General features: G+C 44.0%; 1 protein-coding gene across 3 annotated transcripts in view; it reads left to right on the top strand.

Moving 5' to 3' along the window:
* Nucleotides 1-16777, top strand: part of pcgf5b (polycomb group ring finger 5b) — a 145308-nt gene that overhangs the window by 92909 nt on the left and 35622 nt on the right. For all 3 annotated transcript variants that reach the window (XM_069900592.1, XM_069900590.1, XM_069900591.1), the window contains exons 4-6: nt 12476-12655; nt 13707-13762; nt 15615-15674. In XM_069900592.1, coding sequence (XP_069756693.1) covers nt 12476-12655; nt 13707-13762; nt 15615-15674 — 296 coding nt within the window. The remainder of the gene's footprint in view (nt 1-12475; nt 12656-13706; nt 13763-15614; nt 15675-16777) is intronic.

The raw sequence follows: 16777 nt of genomic DNA, 5'->3' as shown, positions 1-16777 counted from the left end.
TGTGGAAGTCTTTGTGGATTAAAGTCTGTAGTACACTCTTTATCTTTGTGTGTGTCTGATTCTAGCTAACAGTGCACCACAATTTAATCCACAAAATATTCCCACGGCGGCTATGGAAAAACTCCTGTGCGCAGGGAGCCTCGAGGTCGACCCATGCCACCCGGAAACCCAGACACGCTTCGAGATCTGGCAGCACACGGTCGAGGCACATGAGGGCGACTTCCTGGACTCCGATCGGAAGAGGTTGGTCCTACTCTGGTCAAAGCTGGGTCCCCGCACCTTCCAGATAACCAAAGGCTGCTCCGCGTACAAGAGTGCAATGGACACTCTCGAGAACTTGTACAAGCCCCCCATGAATGTGGTCTGTACAAGGTACCTCCTCAACACCTGAGCCCAGCAACCCGGGGAGATGGCTGAGTCTTACCTGGGACACTTGCGAGAGTTGGCCTGACCATGTCTGGCTGAACCCAGGGTAGCTGTAGAGGAGGTCGAGAGGCTGATCCGGTACGCCTTCGTCCGAGGGCCATCTGGCAGAAGCTGCTGGAAGACAACATCTATGCCCTAACCAGGACTGTGGAAGTAGTCCAAACCCTGGAAGCAGCAGCCCTGCATGTCAAAGCCTTCGATTCCAGGGTCTCTCATGGCCCTCTCACACTGCAACTGCAGTCCCAGGCCAAGCTGGGAAGGAGAACGTCGCTGCGGCAGAGGCCCACCGCCCTGTAAGTACTGTGGGTCCTGGTGTGGGTCAGATCGACGATCGCACCAAAACTGCCCAGCTAGGAACCAGTATTGTTCCCGATGTGGCAAGAAAGGCCACTTTGCAAAAGTGTGCCTCTCTAAACCTGCTGTCAGCTCAGCGGTTCTCTATGACCTCCCCACGGACCCCCCCCCCCCCCCCACGCTTGCTTGCTGGGCAGCGCCATTGTCCCCACGACGACTTCCCCGACGGGCAGGTAACAAAGTGCCTGTTGGACAGTTGCAGCACCCGAGCGTGGCCCACTCCCTAAGGTTAAAGATCTACCCCACCACCTGCTCGATCGCTCTCGCTGCCAAGGATAAGACTGTTGGTACCCTTGGGCACTGCTCGGCCAATATAACGGTGGGAGGGGAGACTTTCTCAGGATTTAGGCTCCTGATCATGCCCAAACTCCACGCACCACTCCTCCTGGGCCTGGATTTCCAATGCCAACTGCAGAGTGTCACCCTCACCTTCGGGAGGCCCCAACCTCCACTCACATTGCACAGCACGCCAACCTACCAGTCCCGGCCAACCTGCGGCCTCTCCACACTGCGCATCACACCACCGGCTCTCTTTCCACATCTTGCCCTAGGCTCCAAGCCGATCACCGCCAGAAGTAGGCGCTATTGTGCTGCAGACAGGGACTTCAAGGCGGAGGTGCGGCGACTCCTGGCGGAAGGCGACATAGAGCCCAGTAACAGCCCTTGGAGAGCCCAAGTCCTGATGGTCAAAGGGGGAAGTAAGCCGAAGATGGTCATGGATTACAGCCAGACCATTAATTGGTACACCCAGCTGGATGCCTACCCCCTGCCAAGGATCGTCGATGTGGTCAATGAGATAGTCCGCTACCGGGTTTTCTCCATGATTGACCTGAAGTCGGCATATCACCAAATCCCTATCCACCAAAGGACAAGCCCTACACCGCCTTTGAGGCGGACGGGTGCTTGGACCAGTTCCGCCGGGTTCCTTTTGGGGTCACGAACGGGGTCTCCGTCTTCCAGCGGGAGATGGATCGCATGGTAGACCAGCACAAGCTGAAGGCGACATTCCTACATCTGGATAACGTCACTATCTGCGGCCGTGACCAGCAGGACCACAATGCTAACCTGGAAAAATTCCTCCAGGCGGCCGCGGAGCTCAACCTCACTTACAACAAGGAGAAGTGTGTGTTCAGCACCACCCACCTCACCATCCTGGGGTACATCGTGGCCCATGGGGTCGTCGGCCCAGATCCAGAAAGGATGCGCCCATTAATGGAGTTGCCCCTCCCCCCCATGCTAAAGGCCCTCTGCAGGTGCCTGGGCCTGTTCTCTTATTACTCGCAGGGGGTCCCTCACTTCTCGGACAAGGTCCACCCACTGGCCCAAGCCACAACTTTTCCCCTCCTACCTGAGGCACAGGCAGCCTTCACCCGCATCAGGCAAGACATCGCGGACGCCACGATGCAGGCTATTGATGAGGACGCCCCCTTCCAGGTGGAGAGCGATGCCTCCGAGGTGGCCCTCGCTGCTATCTTCAGCTGGGGAGAGGGGGGGCGCCTCGTCGCCTTCTTCTCCAGGACCCTCCACAGCTCCGAGCTAGGGCACTCTGCCATTGAAAAGGAGGCCCAGGCAATTGTGGAAGCGGTCCGCCACTGGTGCCATTACCTGGCCGGCAGGAGATTCACGCTCCTCACAGACCAGCGGGCCGTGGCGTTCATGTTTAACACTTCCCACAAGAGCAAGATCAAGAACGATAACATCCTGCGCTGCAGAGTCAAGCTGGCAACCTACAGCTATGACATCCAGGACCGCCCCGGGAAGTTTAACGACTCCCCTGATGCCCTCTCTCACACCTGCATGTCCAGGCATGACGACAGGTTGCAGGCATTGCACGAGTCCCTCTGCCATCTGGGAGTCACCTGGTTGTACCATTTCATTAAGTCCTGAAATCTACCATACGCCATCGGACATGGCCGAGGCCTGTCAGGTCTGTGCGGAGTGTAAACCCCGCTTCTTCTGCACCCCCCCCCACCCCCCACCTAGCCCCATGCTGTAAAGGGTACTCGGCCTTTCGAGCGTCTCGGCATGGACTTCAAAGGGCACCTGCCTTCCACGAACCGAAACGTCTACTTCCTCACAGTAGTGAACGAGTACTCACGCTTCCATTTCGCCATCCCTTGTCCGGACACCTCCACGGCCACTGTCATCAGGGCCTTGGGGCAGATTTTCACCATGTTTGGCTACTCTGCCTTCATCCGCAGCGACTGTGGGTCTATTTTCATGAGCAACGAGCTGCGCCAGTACCTGACGGCAAGGGGCATACGACAAACTATAACCCGAGAGGCAACAGGCAAGTGGAACGCGAGATTGGGGTGGTCTGGAAGGCAGTCCTCCTGGTTCTCAGGTCAAAAGGGACGCCCTTCCCGAGGCTCTCCATGCCATTCGGTCACTTCTGTGCACGGCTACCAACGAGACCCCTTACGAACATCTGTTCTCATTCCCCAGGAGGTCGGCGACTGGAATGACACTCCCAGCATGGCTCACGTCCCCAGGACTGGTGCTTCTGCGTAAGCACGTACGGACACACAAGACCGAAGCCCTGATGGAGCAGGTTTTCCTCCTTCATGCAAACCATAACTACACTTACGTTAGGTTCGGCAGTGGCAGGGAGGACACTGTCTCAACCAGGGACTTGGCACCAGCAGGAACTCCCACTACACCACGCCACCCGCCAACCCAGGACAACACTGACTGGGCATACAGCCCCATCCCCATGCAGCTATGGGGCATGCAGGGACTCCTTGACCACCAGGGGCCTGCTTCAGCCTTAGGAACGAACCCGCCCCCCCACCCATCCAATACGACCCGCATACGTCGATCCCGGCCCTCCTGGCCACCCCTCCACGCGACACCACACCAGCCACACACACCCCTGCCGCCAGCCCCCCCACTTCCCCGCTGACCAGTGACCAGGAGCCAGTCCCACGACGGTCACAGAGACCCGGGCGGCCGCCGAGTCATCTCAACCTGTAAATATTGTATGTACATAGTGGGTGCGATACCTTGGTACTGCCCCACCTCCGGGACAATTTTAAAGAAGGGGGTGAATGTGGTGGTACACCTCCGGCCTACTGCAGAGGCCAACCACTGTACCTGCAGGAGTGTAAGGGGACAGGACAACACCTGTCAATCAGTCGGCCTGAATGGATCAAGCCCCACCCGGTCGGGTGTCAATCACCCTCCGGGATATAAGCCTGCGGCGGCCTCCCGAGACCTCACTCAGAGTTGCTGCAGCTACAGCCAGCCTGGATCTGTGAAGTCTTTGTGGATTAAAGCCTGTAGTACAGTCTTTATCTTTGTGTGTGTCTAATTCTGGCTAACAGTGCACCACAGTGGCATTAAGGAGCTCTTGTAAAATTGAAGTAAATGAGAATTGTGAAGATCCTACATTGGGTAGAGTCAGCCCTAATACAATGGAAGGTGGTTGCTTATTTAGAAATTAACCATTCCAGCCTGAGGATGTTCGCTAAGGCATACTCAGGACATTTACCTCGATCCACTTCAACTATGGTGAATAGTTGTCCTTCCATTGTAAGGTTGGAAATGTGGATGATTACACACTTTGCAATACTTAGATAATTAATCAGCCTGTACTCATATAGAGTAATCCTTCAGAAACGATAAGGCTTGGACTGATAAGGTGGCAATCAATATTTACACGGCATTAGTGCGAGAGAATAAAAATCTTCAAGAAGATCAATTTTAATCACCTCCCACTGATATTCAATGATATTACAGTCACTGAATTTATATATTTTGGGATAGTGGATGGTGTCAACATTCACAAGAATCTTGAATGGAGCAACCATGTAAATACTGTATCTGCAAGAGCTGATGATATTCAGTGTAACTTCACTCATACCTGAACCACACCTCAACCCTTCCCAAGTTACAAATCCATGTCAGAATCTTACTCCAAAAATAACAGCTCCCTATTTAGGAGTTGCACAAGCAAGTTGGAAGAGGAAACAGAATGAAGCTATCACGTTTGGTGAATTTAAGGATCAAGAGATGCAGATTAAGAAAAATTAAACTACAGATTTTTTTTTGGCCAATCACCCATACTCCCACCTGCCAGTTATCTTTTGTGGTCTTTTACTGGCAGTTGACTGCAAGATCTAATTATGAGAGCCATCCTACAAGACTTAATGGCAACTGGGCCTTATTTCCAAAACAGCCTGATGGCCTTCTGACAACCCACTGTTGTTTCATAACTTTGAGCTGTTTTAAAATCTATTTGATAATTCTTCTTTGGCTTGGCTTCACGGACTAAGATTTATGGAGGGGTAATGTCCACGTCAGCTGCAGGCTCGTTTGTGGCTGACAAGTCCAATGCGGGACAGGCAGACACGGTTGCAGCAGTTGCAGTGGAAAATTGGTTGGTTGGGGTTCGGTGTTGGGTTTTTCCTCCTTTGTCTTTTGACAGTGAAGTGGGCTCTGCGGTCTTCTTCAAAGGAGGTTGCTGCCCGCCGAACTGTGAGGCACTAAGATGCACGGTTTGAGGCGATGTCAGCCCACTGGTGATGGTCAATGTGGCAGGCACCAAGAGCTTTCTTTAGGCAGTCCTTGTACCTCTTCTTTGGTGCACCTCTGCCTCGGTGGCCAGAGGAGAGCTCGCCATATAACATGATCTTGGGAAGGCGATGGTCCTCCATTCTGTCATCTCCATCGGGCACACAAAACTCAAAATGGTCAACCAGTTTACCTATCTCGGCTGCACCATTTCATCGGATGCAAGGATCAACAACGAGATAGACAACTGAATCGCCAAGCCAAATAGCGCCTTTGGAAGACTACACAAAAGAGTCTGGAAAAACAACCAACTGAAAAACCTCACAAAGATTAGCGTATACAGAGCCGTTGTCATACCCACACTCCTGTTCAGCTCCGAATCATGGGTCCTTTACCGGCATCACCTACGGCTCCTAGAACGCTTCCACCAGCGTTGTCTCCGCTCCATCCTCAACATTCATTGGAGCGACTTCATCTCCAACATCGAAGTACTTGAGATGGCAGAGGCCGACAGCATTGAATCCACGCTGCTGAAGATCAAACTGCGCTGGGTAGGTCACGTCTCCAGAATGGAGGACCATCGCCTTCCCAAGATCGTGTTATATGGCGAGCTCTCCACTGGCCACCGATTTGATAATTATAGATATTTAAAAATATCCTCTTTAGATAAAGGATTATCATTTAAAGAAGGAAATTAAGTTAATAGGTATAATTGAGACATGCATCTACTGGAAATTAATGCAAAGCATAAAAATAAAGAAAAGCAAACATAAATTAACTGCTTTGTGCATTTTCCTTTTCATTCATAGTCCACACCCATGGGGCTGGATAGGAAATAATCTGGCTCCTGAGCTCAGTGCATTAATGCTCCTCCACTAAACTCCAGCTGTCTGTGACTTCCATGTTTCATAGCACAGAGACAAACTGACTTCTACATGACCAGAGGAAAGTATGCTTTAGCTCATCGTTAATTTTAGTAGCTCCAAATTCATGGGACTAGAATTTTTTAGGGATTATTTATCCAGATCGAGATAGCAGATCTTATAGTTTTGAGAAGTGGCGGACCTTGTTCCAAATGTAACATTCTATCTGATGGGAGAGGTGGTGGTGGTGGGCCCGGAAGTGACTGAATGTAATCTTGATACTATTTATAGGGTCACTGGCCTGAATCTTCTGTGGACTAAGGGATAATAATGTTGAAAGTTGAGCTATATTCAATAAAAAGCAGCCTGATGTAGGTATTGCTGTTGTCCGGGTGATCCAGGGCTGAGTGGAGAACCAGTAAGATTGCATTTACTGTGGAGTGATTGTGGCAATAGGCACATTGCTTAGATAGGAGTTCATTCTGGCTGTGACCAACCACTGAAAGCGTTAATCACAGCTGATGTTAGTGCTACTGGGTGATAATCATTGAGGCTGCTCAACCTGTTCTTCTTGGGCATCATTCTTGGGCTTGATTATCCCTTTTGAAGCAGGTGGGAACATTTGACTGCAGCAATGAAATAATGAATGTCTGTGAACACTCCAGCTAGTTGGTTGGGACAGATATTCAGTACCCTGACAGGACCAGATGCCTTGCGAGTGTTCACCCTCTTGAAAGATGTTCTGACATTGGCTTCTGAAACAGATATCACAGGGTTGTTAACTTTTTCAGGGATTCTTACAGATGCAGTTGAATTCTTATTTTCAAAGCAAGTTCTGTTTATCAGGATGTAATGGCCGGCAAGCCTGCCATGTTCTTGATTCATCATGGAATTGCTTCTTTGCTGTTAAGATAGCCTTCCATAGGTCGTACCTGGTCTTCCTATAGAGATCTGGATCACCAGTCTTAAACACCATTGTTCTAGAGTAGAAGGATTGGTGGTTTTCCTACAGAGATTTGGATTACTGGTCTTAATTGCTATTGATCTAGAGTAGAGGCATTGGTGGGTCTTCTTCATGGTTCCCTCGATATGCTGGCCCACAGAGCATATCCCAGGAGCTCCTCAGTCGTCCCTTAGTGGATATGCCTTTCCTTAAGATCTCAGTCAGTCACATGGTCTTGCAGATGCTCAAGGCAAGATTTGTAGATAGTGTTGGAGCCAAACATGGCTACACAGTCTTGGCATAAAGGAAATATTATAGGGTACAGTGCTAAGTTGGTGCATTTCTCAGAGTCCTGGTAATTTTCAAAAGTTTCTGGAACCTTGGGTTTCTGGAGACTTTCTGTCACCCCCTCATAAGCTCTACTTGTAACCTATGCCATCCCACCCAGCCACGGTTTATGACTCTGTTATGCTCATCACACCAAATCACTCTTCCATTTGCTAATCATTAGCTTTATTTTTTAAGCTGTTGATCTCTCCGCTGCCCCCCTCTCTGTTCAACTTTATTCTGCATGTGAAGTTGTCTTGCAGTCAGTGTATTTATCTTCTGATGTTAAGCAAGATGCCACTCATTTTAAGTTGACTGACGTGGGGCTGTATCGCTAGTGATGTTCCAACTGTGTTGGTAGGACTTTCCCATGGACTGCACTCAGCTGCTGAGCACGATGGTGAGCAATCACTGAGCAGAGGCTCAGAATTAAGGGAGACGGAACTGATGATTGGTCCTCTGTCACCTCCAAACTACAGGTTGAACCTCTATTATCCAGCACTCTATGGTGGCAACTCATGGTCCAGCATGTTTTGAATCTGATGCCAGTAGTACCTGTTAGTACAAACTCCTTACAGACAGCGCTGTAAAGGCATTGCTCTAACCGCTACGCTAACCATGCTGCCTCACAGTATTATTTCCTGTTTTAAGCTTTGTTCCAACTTTGATATGTTTACAAATTTCTGTTTTCCAGTATTTTCTGTGGTCTGGCGATGGCTAGGACCCAAGGTCGCTAGATTTAAGAGGTTCAACCTATATCGCTCTCCACATCCATGATGCTTCGTCTGATAGGGACTCAGGACATCTTGGCTCCTAAGACTGAAGCGGTTTCTATCAATGTACATTGGTTATACTTCTGGATGATGGAAATGGATGTGAAGGTGAAATTGTGGGCCATCGTTCATCATCTCATTCCCTTCCCACGGCTCTGTGACAGGAGCCCGGTCCATGCTTACAGTGGTCTAATGAATCTACTTCTGCATGTTTCCTGTGATCCAGGACATTGCCATGTTACTATTGCAGGTTCATGGATGGCCTGAACTTTATCCTGAATCTACAAAATTCAGTTTAATACGAGTCCACATTCTACTCAATGGGACACTAAAAATTGGAATTCACAACACACCCTAGATATTCCATTTCTATTCATTATATTTTTAACATTTGAAAGGATAGCTGCTATAAGCTTGGGCAGTACCAGTGATTATTTTTTATAATAGCAATGAGGTTTTCAAGTTTTTATGCATGACTTTCTGATTGGAGTATGGATGGCTGAACAAGGTTATACAGTGACCAGCTTTTCTATTCCCTGAACAAGAATGGCGGAGGGAAGTTTCCCTTTGGCAGCAGCAGCATACCTCGTTGAAGGGCTCAGGCCCGAAAAAACAGCATTCTTCTGTCCTCGGTGTAAAACATGCAGACACACAACCAGACATAACACACATACAGACAAACAATACATATAGAGGACAAGTAATCCCACTATACAAATGAATAAATAAATGTTGTTTCATGAATGAGAGTCTCGGATGGTTAGTGTGAGCAGTTCCTTTGGTCGTTCAGCATTCTCACTGATTCACAGTGGGAAGAACCTGTTTCTCAGCCTAGTGGTGCTGCTTTGATACTCCTGTATCTCTTTCCCGACAGGAGTAGTTGAAAAATGCTGTGTGCGGGGTGAAAGGGGGCTTCAATTATTTTGGGTGCCCTCTTCAAACAACAATCATGTCAATGGGGAGGAGGGAGACCTCAGTGATCCTCCCTGCCACTCTTAGGGTCCTGTGGATTGACATCCAATCCATTTCTTTGCAGCAACTGTACCACACTGTTAAGAATATGCATATATATCTCTCTAAAACAGTAAAATGTACATTTATGCAAATTCACCTGATTCAGCACATATTGCAGTGAAACTCTCAAAACATTTTGGAAATTACAGTTGCGCCAATAACAAAAGTGGTTGGTGGTTGCTAAATGATAAAATATATTGGCTGAAATATCGGTCAGCCAACTAGCTAACCTGCTTACATTATGATGTATGGGTAGGACACATTCTTCACTCTGTAGTTCAGACGTCTTTTGTTTGTTAAGTATCATTTATTTTTATGCTCCTTGTATACAATTAAATGTCTTTTGTTCCAATGGATTTGCTTTCGGACTCTTATCTCTAGGATTCAAAATAATCTTACTTTTACTTTATTATGATTCAGCGCGGTAACAGGCCCTTCTGGTCATGACCCTGCGATGCTCAAATATACCAATTAACCTACATATCCTGTACGTTTTGAGGAAGACTAGTTTGCTGTAATCTTAAACAAAGTTTGGAATTACAGTGTATTATCTATCGTTGGCATCTTGATTTTCATTACCCTCCTCTCTTTCAGCTTCATTATATTGTTCTTCACCTTTGTAGCAAACACAAAGATAAAAAGGAATTGTGGAACATTATGTGCCATATTCAACTGGGCAATTTTGCTTTTGTTATATCTGGGCTTGCGATACACACTTCAGTATTGATATTAGATAGTGTACTTTTGAAAATCCTCTATGTTAGTTACTTGACCATTGCTGGCTAATAATCCATTAGACTTTGTAATGAGTTCAGTTTCCACGATGGCAGCTGGATAATCTAAATTCAGTTGATTAATGAAATCTGGAGTAAATGTAACCTTGAAACTACTGAACTGTTCAAAGATCAGATTTATTGTCAGAGAACATACATGACATCACAAACACCCTGACATTCTTTTTCCTGCAGGCCAGGTACCATTTCTACTCATCAGTAAGAGTAAACATTGTTCAAGAAAATAGATGTTTACAGAGGGACAAATGGAAACGAGGAAAGAAATGGAAACAAACTGACTACATTATTTAGTCATAATGTGCAAAGTGAGAGTCCTTAAATGAGTATCTGATTGACTTTGTTTGGGAGTCTGATGCTGGAAGGGGTAGCACTGTTCTTGAACCTGGTGCTACAGGTCTTATGGAATTGTCTAAATCCATCTAAATCATCTTTAGGGAAACAACTTCCTGACCCAGTGTACTGTTTGTTGCTTCAGATACACAGAATTTGATGGATACTTAACTTTCCTTCCAAACGTTGATTCATGATTCCAGTGGTCTCCTGATTATCCCCATTCCAGGGGTGGCCAGTCTTTTAATTTTTAATTTAGACATACAGCACGGTAACAGGCTATTTTGGCTCATGAATATGTACCAGGGTGGGGTAGGTTAATTGGGTGGCATGGACGCGTGGGCCGAAATGGCTTGTTACCATGCTGTATGTCTAAATTAAAAATTAAAAGGTTGGTCTTCCCTGATTTAAACAAATGTCCACATGACATCAAGAAAGAGTCAATCTCCATATGGCTGGAGGATTTGTGTTGTTGATGAACTCATCAGAATTAAAAAAAAATAAACAAAGCTGATTTCAATAATGGTGATTGTGATATTACCAGATTGTACTAAGAACTTATCTGCTTCAAAATGTCTTTCAGGGAAGGACAGATGGTGAACAAAGCAACTAAAGAAATAAACTTACTTGACCTAGTATTCCCTGTTGCAGATGGATCTGCCTATGGCACTGTTGGTAGGAATGACCATTGCATGTTCCTTATGGAGATGAAGTTCCATTTTCACTTTCAAGACAATGTCAATTGTGTTGTGTGGCAATACCCCTTGTATTAAATAGGATAGATCTGGCAGGTAACCTCAGGGCGACATAATTCTTAAGCTAAAATTGCTTCATCGGCACTTTTTTTTGACTAGTACCAGTCTTATCTAAAGATCAGGTACCCAGCCGAGAACTGAAAAACAGTGCTCACCCACATTGCAATGCCATCTCTCTGGCCCGACACAAAGCCCTGGAACACCTGGACAGCAAAACTGCATACATCAGGATGCTCTTTATCACCTACAGTTTGGCATACAACACCATCATCCCTTCAAAACTGATCAGTAAACTTCAAGATCTAGGCCTAAATACCCCCCCTGGATTTCCTCTCCTCAAGATCACAGCCAATGAGGATTGGTAAGAATATCTCATCCACAATCTCATCAGTCCCAGAGCATCAGATGGCTGCATTCCTATACCCCTGCTCTACTCACTTTACACCGATGACTGTGGGGCTCTGTATAACAATAACATATTTGCTGATGACATCATGGTAGAGGGCTGTAGCATAGCTATGAGTCAGCATGCAGGTGAGAGATTGAAAACTTAGCTAAATGGTGTACTAGCAACAACTTCACACTCAATCTCATCAAAACCAAGGTGCTGATTGCGGACTTAAAGGAGGGAAATCTAGAGGTCTATGAGCCTTTCATCATTAGGGGATCAGCAGTAGAAAGGTTGAGCAAATTTAAATTCATGGAGGTCACTATTTCAGAGGACCTCTCCTGGACCCAACACATGAATGTCATCGTGAAGAAAGCATATCACTGCCTTTACTTTCTTAGGAATTTGATGAGGTTTGGTATGACATCGAAAACCTTGGCAAACTTCTGTAGATCTGTAGTGGAAAGCATGATGACAGGCTGCATCATGGCCAGGTATGAGGGGACCAATACCTCTGAACGAAAAGTCCTGAAAAAGGTAGTGGACGTGGCCTAGTATAGCACAGGAAAAACTGTCCCCACCATTGAGAAAATCTACATGGAAGGCTGCCAATGGAGAGCAGCAGCAATCATCAAGGATGCACGCCACCCAGGACATGCTCTATTCTCGTTTGCTACCCCTCTACCATCAGACTCCTAAACAACAAACTCAATCAGAGACTCGTTTAAAGACTTTGCTCATTATTTATTATTGAATATTTATTTTCTGTATTGTAATATGTTTTATTAACATTTCTCTCTTTTGTATATATATATCTTTTCTTGAGTAGTTTTTTTGTACTACTGATAAGTAGAAATTCTGCCTCGCCTGCAGTAAAAAGAATCTCAGGGGTGTATGTGTTGGCATATTTGTAATCTGTAAAATATTTGAACTTTGAATCTAGAGAACATGCATAGTTTGTTCCAGGCCCGAATGAATGTTTCTCCAACAATGCAGGAACTTGCTTGAACACCATCTTAACCTCCACCTTAATCAATCTTTCCACTGCCTTGTGCATCGTCCATTACAGCAACTTTCCAAGAACTCTTTGATAGGACTTCTTAAAGACACAGTCTTTGCCACTAGAATATCAAGAGCTGTCTCCAAGTATCACAATATTATCCCTTGGACTTGCAGGTAAAATTCATTTTGTACATGTTCGAACTAAATGACATTGACAGATCTTGTTCACTGCCAGAATGATTGTCCATGCATAATTAAACTTTAAAAGATGGAAAAATGCAGATATTTCATTCTTGTCCTTACATTTGTTTAAATTTATTCAAGAGAATAATTCTGGGTATTGTACGTGGTTCTCCCAATCCTTCTTTATTTGATAAGCAAGTCTTCCCTGGGTGCAAGCTTTTCTATAGTGTACTAATTCAGTATTAAAGAATCAGAAATATTCAGAACAGAATGAGAGCATTTAGGCCATTATTTCTATGTCTTGGCAACATCTTGTGTAGCAAAGTTATAATTAAATAGGAAAGCATACTTGAGTCTCTTTTCCAAAGCTTCAATGTAACTTGTCATGTGAGAGAGCCGGAATTAAACACAGCATTCCAATTGAAGCTTAAATAATGTACAAGCCTTATTCACATGCTTAATGTAATTATGTATACTAATGATTATACAACACACAAATATGTCAGAGAAATTCAGCAATTTCTCAACATCTATAAGTAAAAGGGCCTGAGCTTTTCATCAGGAATAAGGAAAAACGTAGATGCCTAAATAAAAAGTTTGGGACAAGGAAGGGAGAGAATGGAGAAAGGAGGGAAAAGGGGGAGGTGGGTATGCAAACTAGGCATCATGATGTATCAGCATTTGAGGTGAGCTACATACTCGTGTGGACATAGATGGATTATTTTTCACTCTGAAGTACTGAACATGGATTTAGTGTGAGTGTAAAATGAAATGAGGCCATAGGAGTTATATACAGTGTGCAGGTGGAAAAGCTTGAGCTTCTCCTCTGCCTGAAAAGGAATGTGCTTCCAAGTGAAGTTTACCATGGTGAACAATGAGGAAAGGAGCAGAAAGGGCAATAATAACATTGTGCACCACTTGCATGCAGACAGTTGTATACTGTGTCTAAAGAAATTAAAATGCATGAACATTTAATATTAACTTTGGAATTGGGTGGTTTGTTTGTTGTATGACTGTGACTGTTTCTGAATCTGTTTTTCAGACCGGACAATACCTTAGAAGAAATTATATTTAAGTTGGTGCCTGGCCTAAAAGAAAGTAAGTGAACATATTCATTAAATTCTTCATTTTTCATCCAAATGTTTACTGCAATCAGTCCTATTAAAACTACCTTAACAGTCATCAATTGTACTCTTTAGATTGCATAGAGAATGGAAATACTTACATATTTGTTGGCTCCCTTAACTATATTATTCATGCCAGCATTTATAATCTCAATTAACAGCCTTTTGAAGTGTATTGGCAAAACCATGGGAGCTTGGGTTTATATGGATAAACATATGAACAATCTATTAATCTATGCTTAATAAATCAGTATTTTCCAAAGAATTTGCTATTTGTTAGGGTTTTTGTTTGCATTTGAGTACATTTTCCATTCTCCCAGCCAAACAGACATGGTCAGGACTCTGTTAATATTACATTACATTGACTTCTGAGAAATCCAGTTGTTCATATATTGTAACCTTTCTGCAGCCTTTCTACTTTGACATCACCCTCCCAAGTGGACTGCAGCTAACCATGGAACAAATCCTAACAATTTGCTTTGCCAATAAAAAAAAGCACAATAAAGAGTTCTTACATCCAGTGTTAGTGATTAATTACAACTAAGTTGTTATGTTGAATTGAAGCATGACTGTTTTATTGCTATCCTGCATTTGATCTGAATTTTGAATAACATTATTGCTTTGCACTTCAGAAATCATGAAAAAATAATTATTGGATTAAAGGTCTTGTTCTTGATTGGTTGAATTTCTTTGGTAAAAAAATTGTGGTAGATTTATTTCAGTGAGGAATATGTTACTAATGATAGGTTCCTAGATCCATAGAACACTACAGTACAGAAACAGGCCCCTTGGCTCTTCTGGTCTGTGCCATAGAAGGCTATGGGCCTCTCAGATTGCACCTAGTCGATAGCCCTTCTATACCTCTCTCATCCATGCACCTGTCCAAATTCTTCTTAAATTTTAAAATTGAGTCTGCAAGGCAGCGCATCTGTTAGCTCGTTCCACACTCCCACCACTCTGTGTGAAGAAGCTTCCCCTCGTGTTCCCCCTAAACTTTTCCCCTTTCACTTTTCATCCTTGTTCTCTGGTTTGCATCTCAGCTAATCTCAGTGGAAAATGCCTATCTACATTTGCTTTGTCTATCCCCCTCAATTTTAAATACCTCTATCAAATCTCCCCTCATTATTCTATGCTCCAGGGAATAAAGTCCTCTTTTAATTAACTGAACATTAAAGTGGTGACCAAGTGAAATGGAAAGCTGAGGTAAATTTTTTATCACACTTTTGTAATCAGGCTGAGTTCTGGTTCAGAGTTAGTTACAGTACAAGCCTTTCAGCCCACGATATGGTGCCAACCTATAAATACTCCCCCAAAAAACAAATCAGCTAACCAAGCAACACTGTCATTAATTATGTTTAAGTCCTTATTTAATGCCACTAAATAGCACCTTGTGAAATGTTACAATACAAAACTTTTATTTGTTGTTATATTGAAGTTATTATGGAAGATAAGAATAAACTAACTCTTAACCCAACACAAATCTCACTAGATTAAAAGTACATTCAAAATTAAACTATCTACCAAGGCCTCCTTAAACAAGTGAACAGTTAAGTATAATCTTGACAAACAATATGGTTAGTACTTATTATTATAACTTTTTGAAATATGAATTAAGAGAACGAGTTGATGTATAACATTTAGGCAAAGTAATATTCATATTCTAAGAATGGAAATTTGGGATGAAATAAGTGGTATGTGGACAGGTGAACATGAAGTAGTTCCATTCTGAATTATAGACATTGATAGTTTTATCATGGTTTTTATGTTTGCTTTCTATACAAATTGGCGAGTATGGTCTTAGAGAATATCTATCTTCTTTTGGCCAGTGGAAAAACGGCAGGAAGAAGAATTCTGGAAAAAAAATAAACCGCAAGAGAATGGAGAAGGTAAATTAAAATAGAACAGTTACTTCCTTTTTAGTGTAAGGAATTGACCAGAAGATCTTGTGGTATTGTTGACTCTGCCTTTGTATTGATAGCCAGTGATCTGAGTAAAGCTGTGGTGTATTTACTGTAGTGTATTTTAGGAGAAAGTTTCCCACTTACTCGACCCTTCATTTATTTTGCATTCCCAATCATTTGGCATTTTTGGACATCAACATCCAGCATTTCTTTCATGTTGCCAAAGTGGAGCAGTTAATCTGGGTTGATCTCTCCCACTGATTCCTTCCTTTTTTTTTAAATGAACCCCTTTGTATGCAGCCAAACCCTTTGCCTCCTTTGTTCAAAGTCAACTATTCCTTGATTATTATTGAAGGTATTAAACAGCAATCTAAAACCAATGGCAACAGCAGATTTCTTCTTTCACCGAGTTGGAAAGTGTCCCGAAGAGATTCACCATGATTTTGCTGGGACTGGAGACTCTTATGGGGAAGGTTAGATAGGTTAGGGTAGGTGGCTGAGGGGTGAGCTTATAGAGGTTTATAAAATTATGAGAAGCTTGGATAAAATGAATCCACACACTCTTTTTCTTAATGTTGATGAGTCAAAAGCTAGAGAACATTGATTTAAAGTGAGAGGAGAGAGGAATCAAAGGGACAACTTTTTTACTCAGAAGGCAGTCTGTATCTGGACACAGCTTCCAGAGGAGCTATGGAAAGGGGTACAATTTCAACATTCAAAAGACTTTTGAACAGATATATTGATCGGAAGGACTTAGAAAGATCTGGGCCAAATGCAGACAAATGGGACTAGTCTGCCCACGGTTAGCAAGGAGGAGTTGGGCTAAATGGTTTGTTATTTGCTGCATGGCATTAAGACTGTGCTTACCATCATGAATCCATAGTGTGATGAGTGTTGGTATTTGAGGGAACCATTAATTTGAGCCCATTTCACTTTGGGACATAGAAATATTATAGTTGAATCATTTTCATTTCTTGGTGGCCAATGTCATCTGCATATTCAGATTAGCAATGATGGATGAAGTAATTTGAGTGATTTAAGAAGTTGAAGACAAAAAAGAGAGACGAGTATTTAAAAATAATATACTT

Source organism: Narcine bancroftii, chromosome 10, assembly GCF_036971445.1.
Source record: "Narcine bancroftii isolate sNarBan1 chromosome 10, sNarBan1.hap1, whole genome shotgun sequence".
Classification (NCBI taxonomy): Eukaryota; Metazoa; Chordata; class Chondrichthyes; order Torpediniformes; family Narcinidae; genus Narcine; species Narcine bancroftii.
Note: the sequence above shows the minus strand (reverse complement) of the source record. Positions and strands in the feature narration are given on the sequence as shown.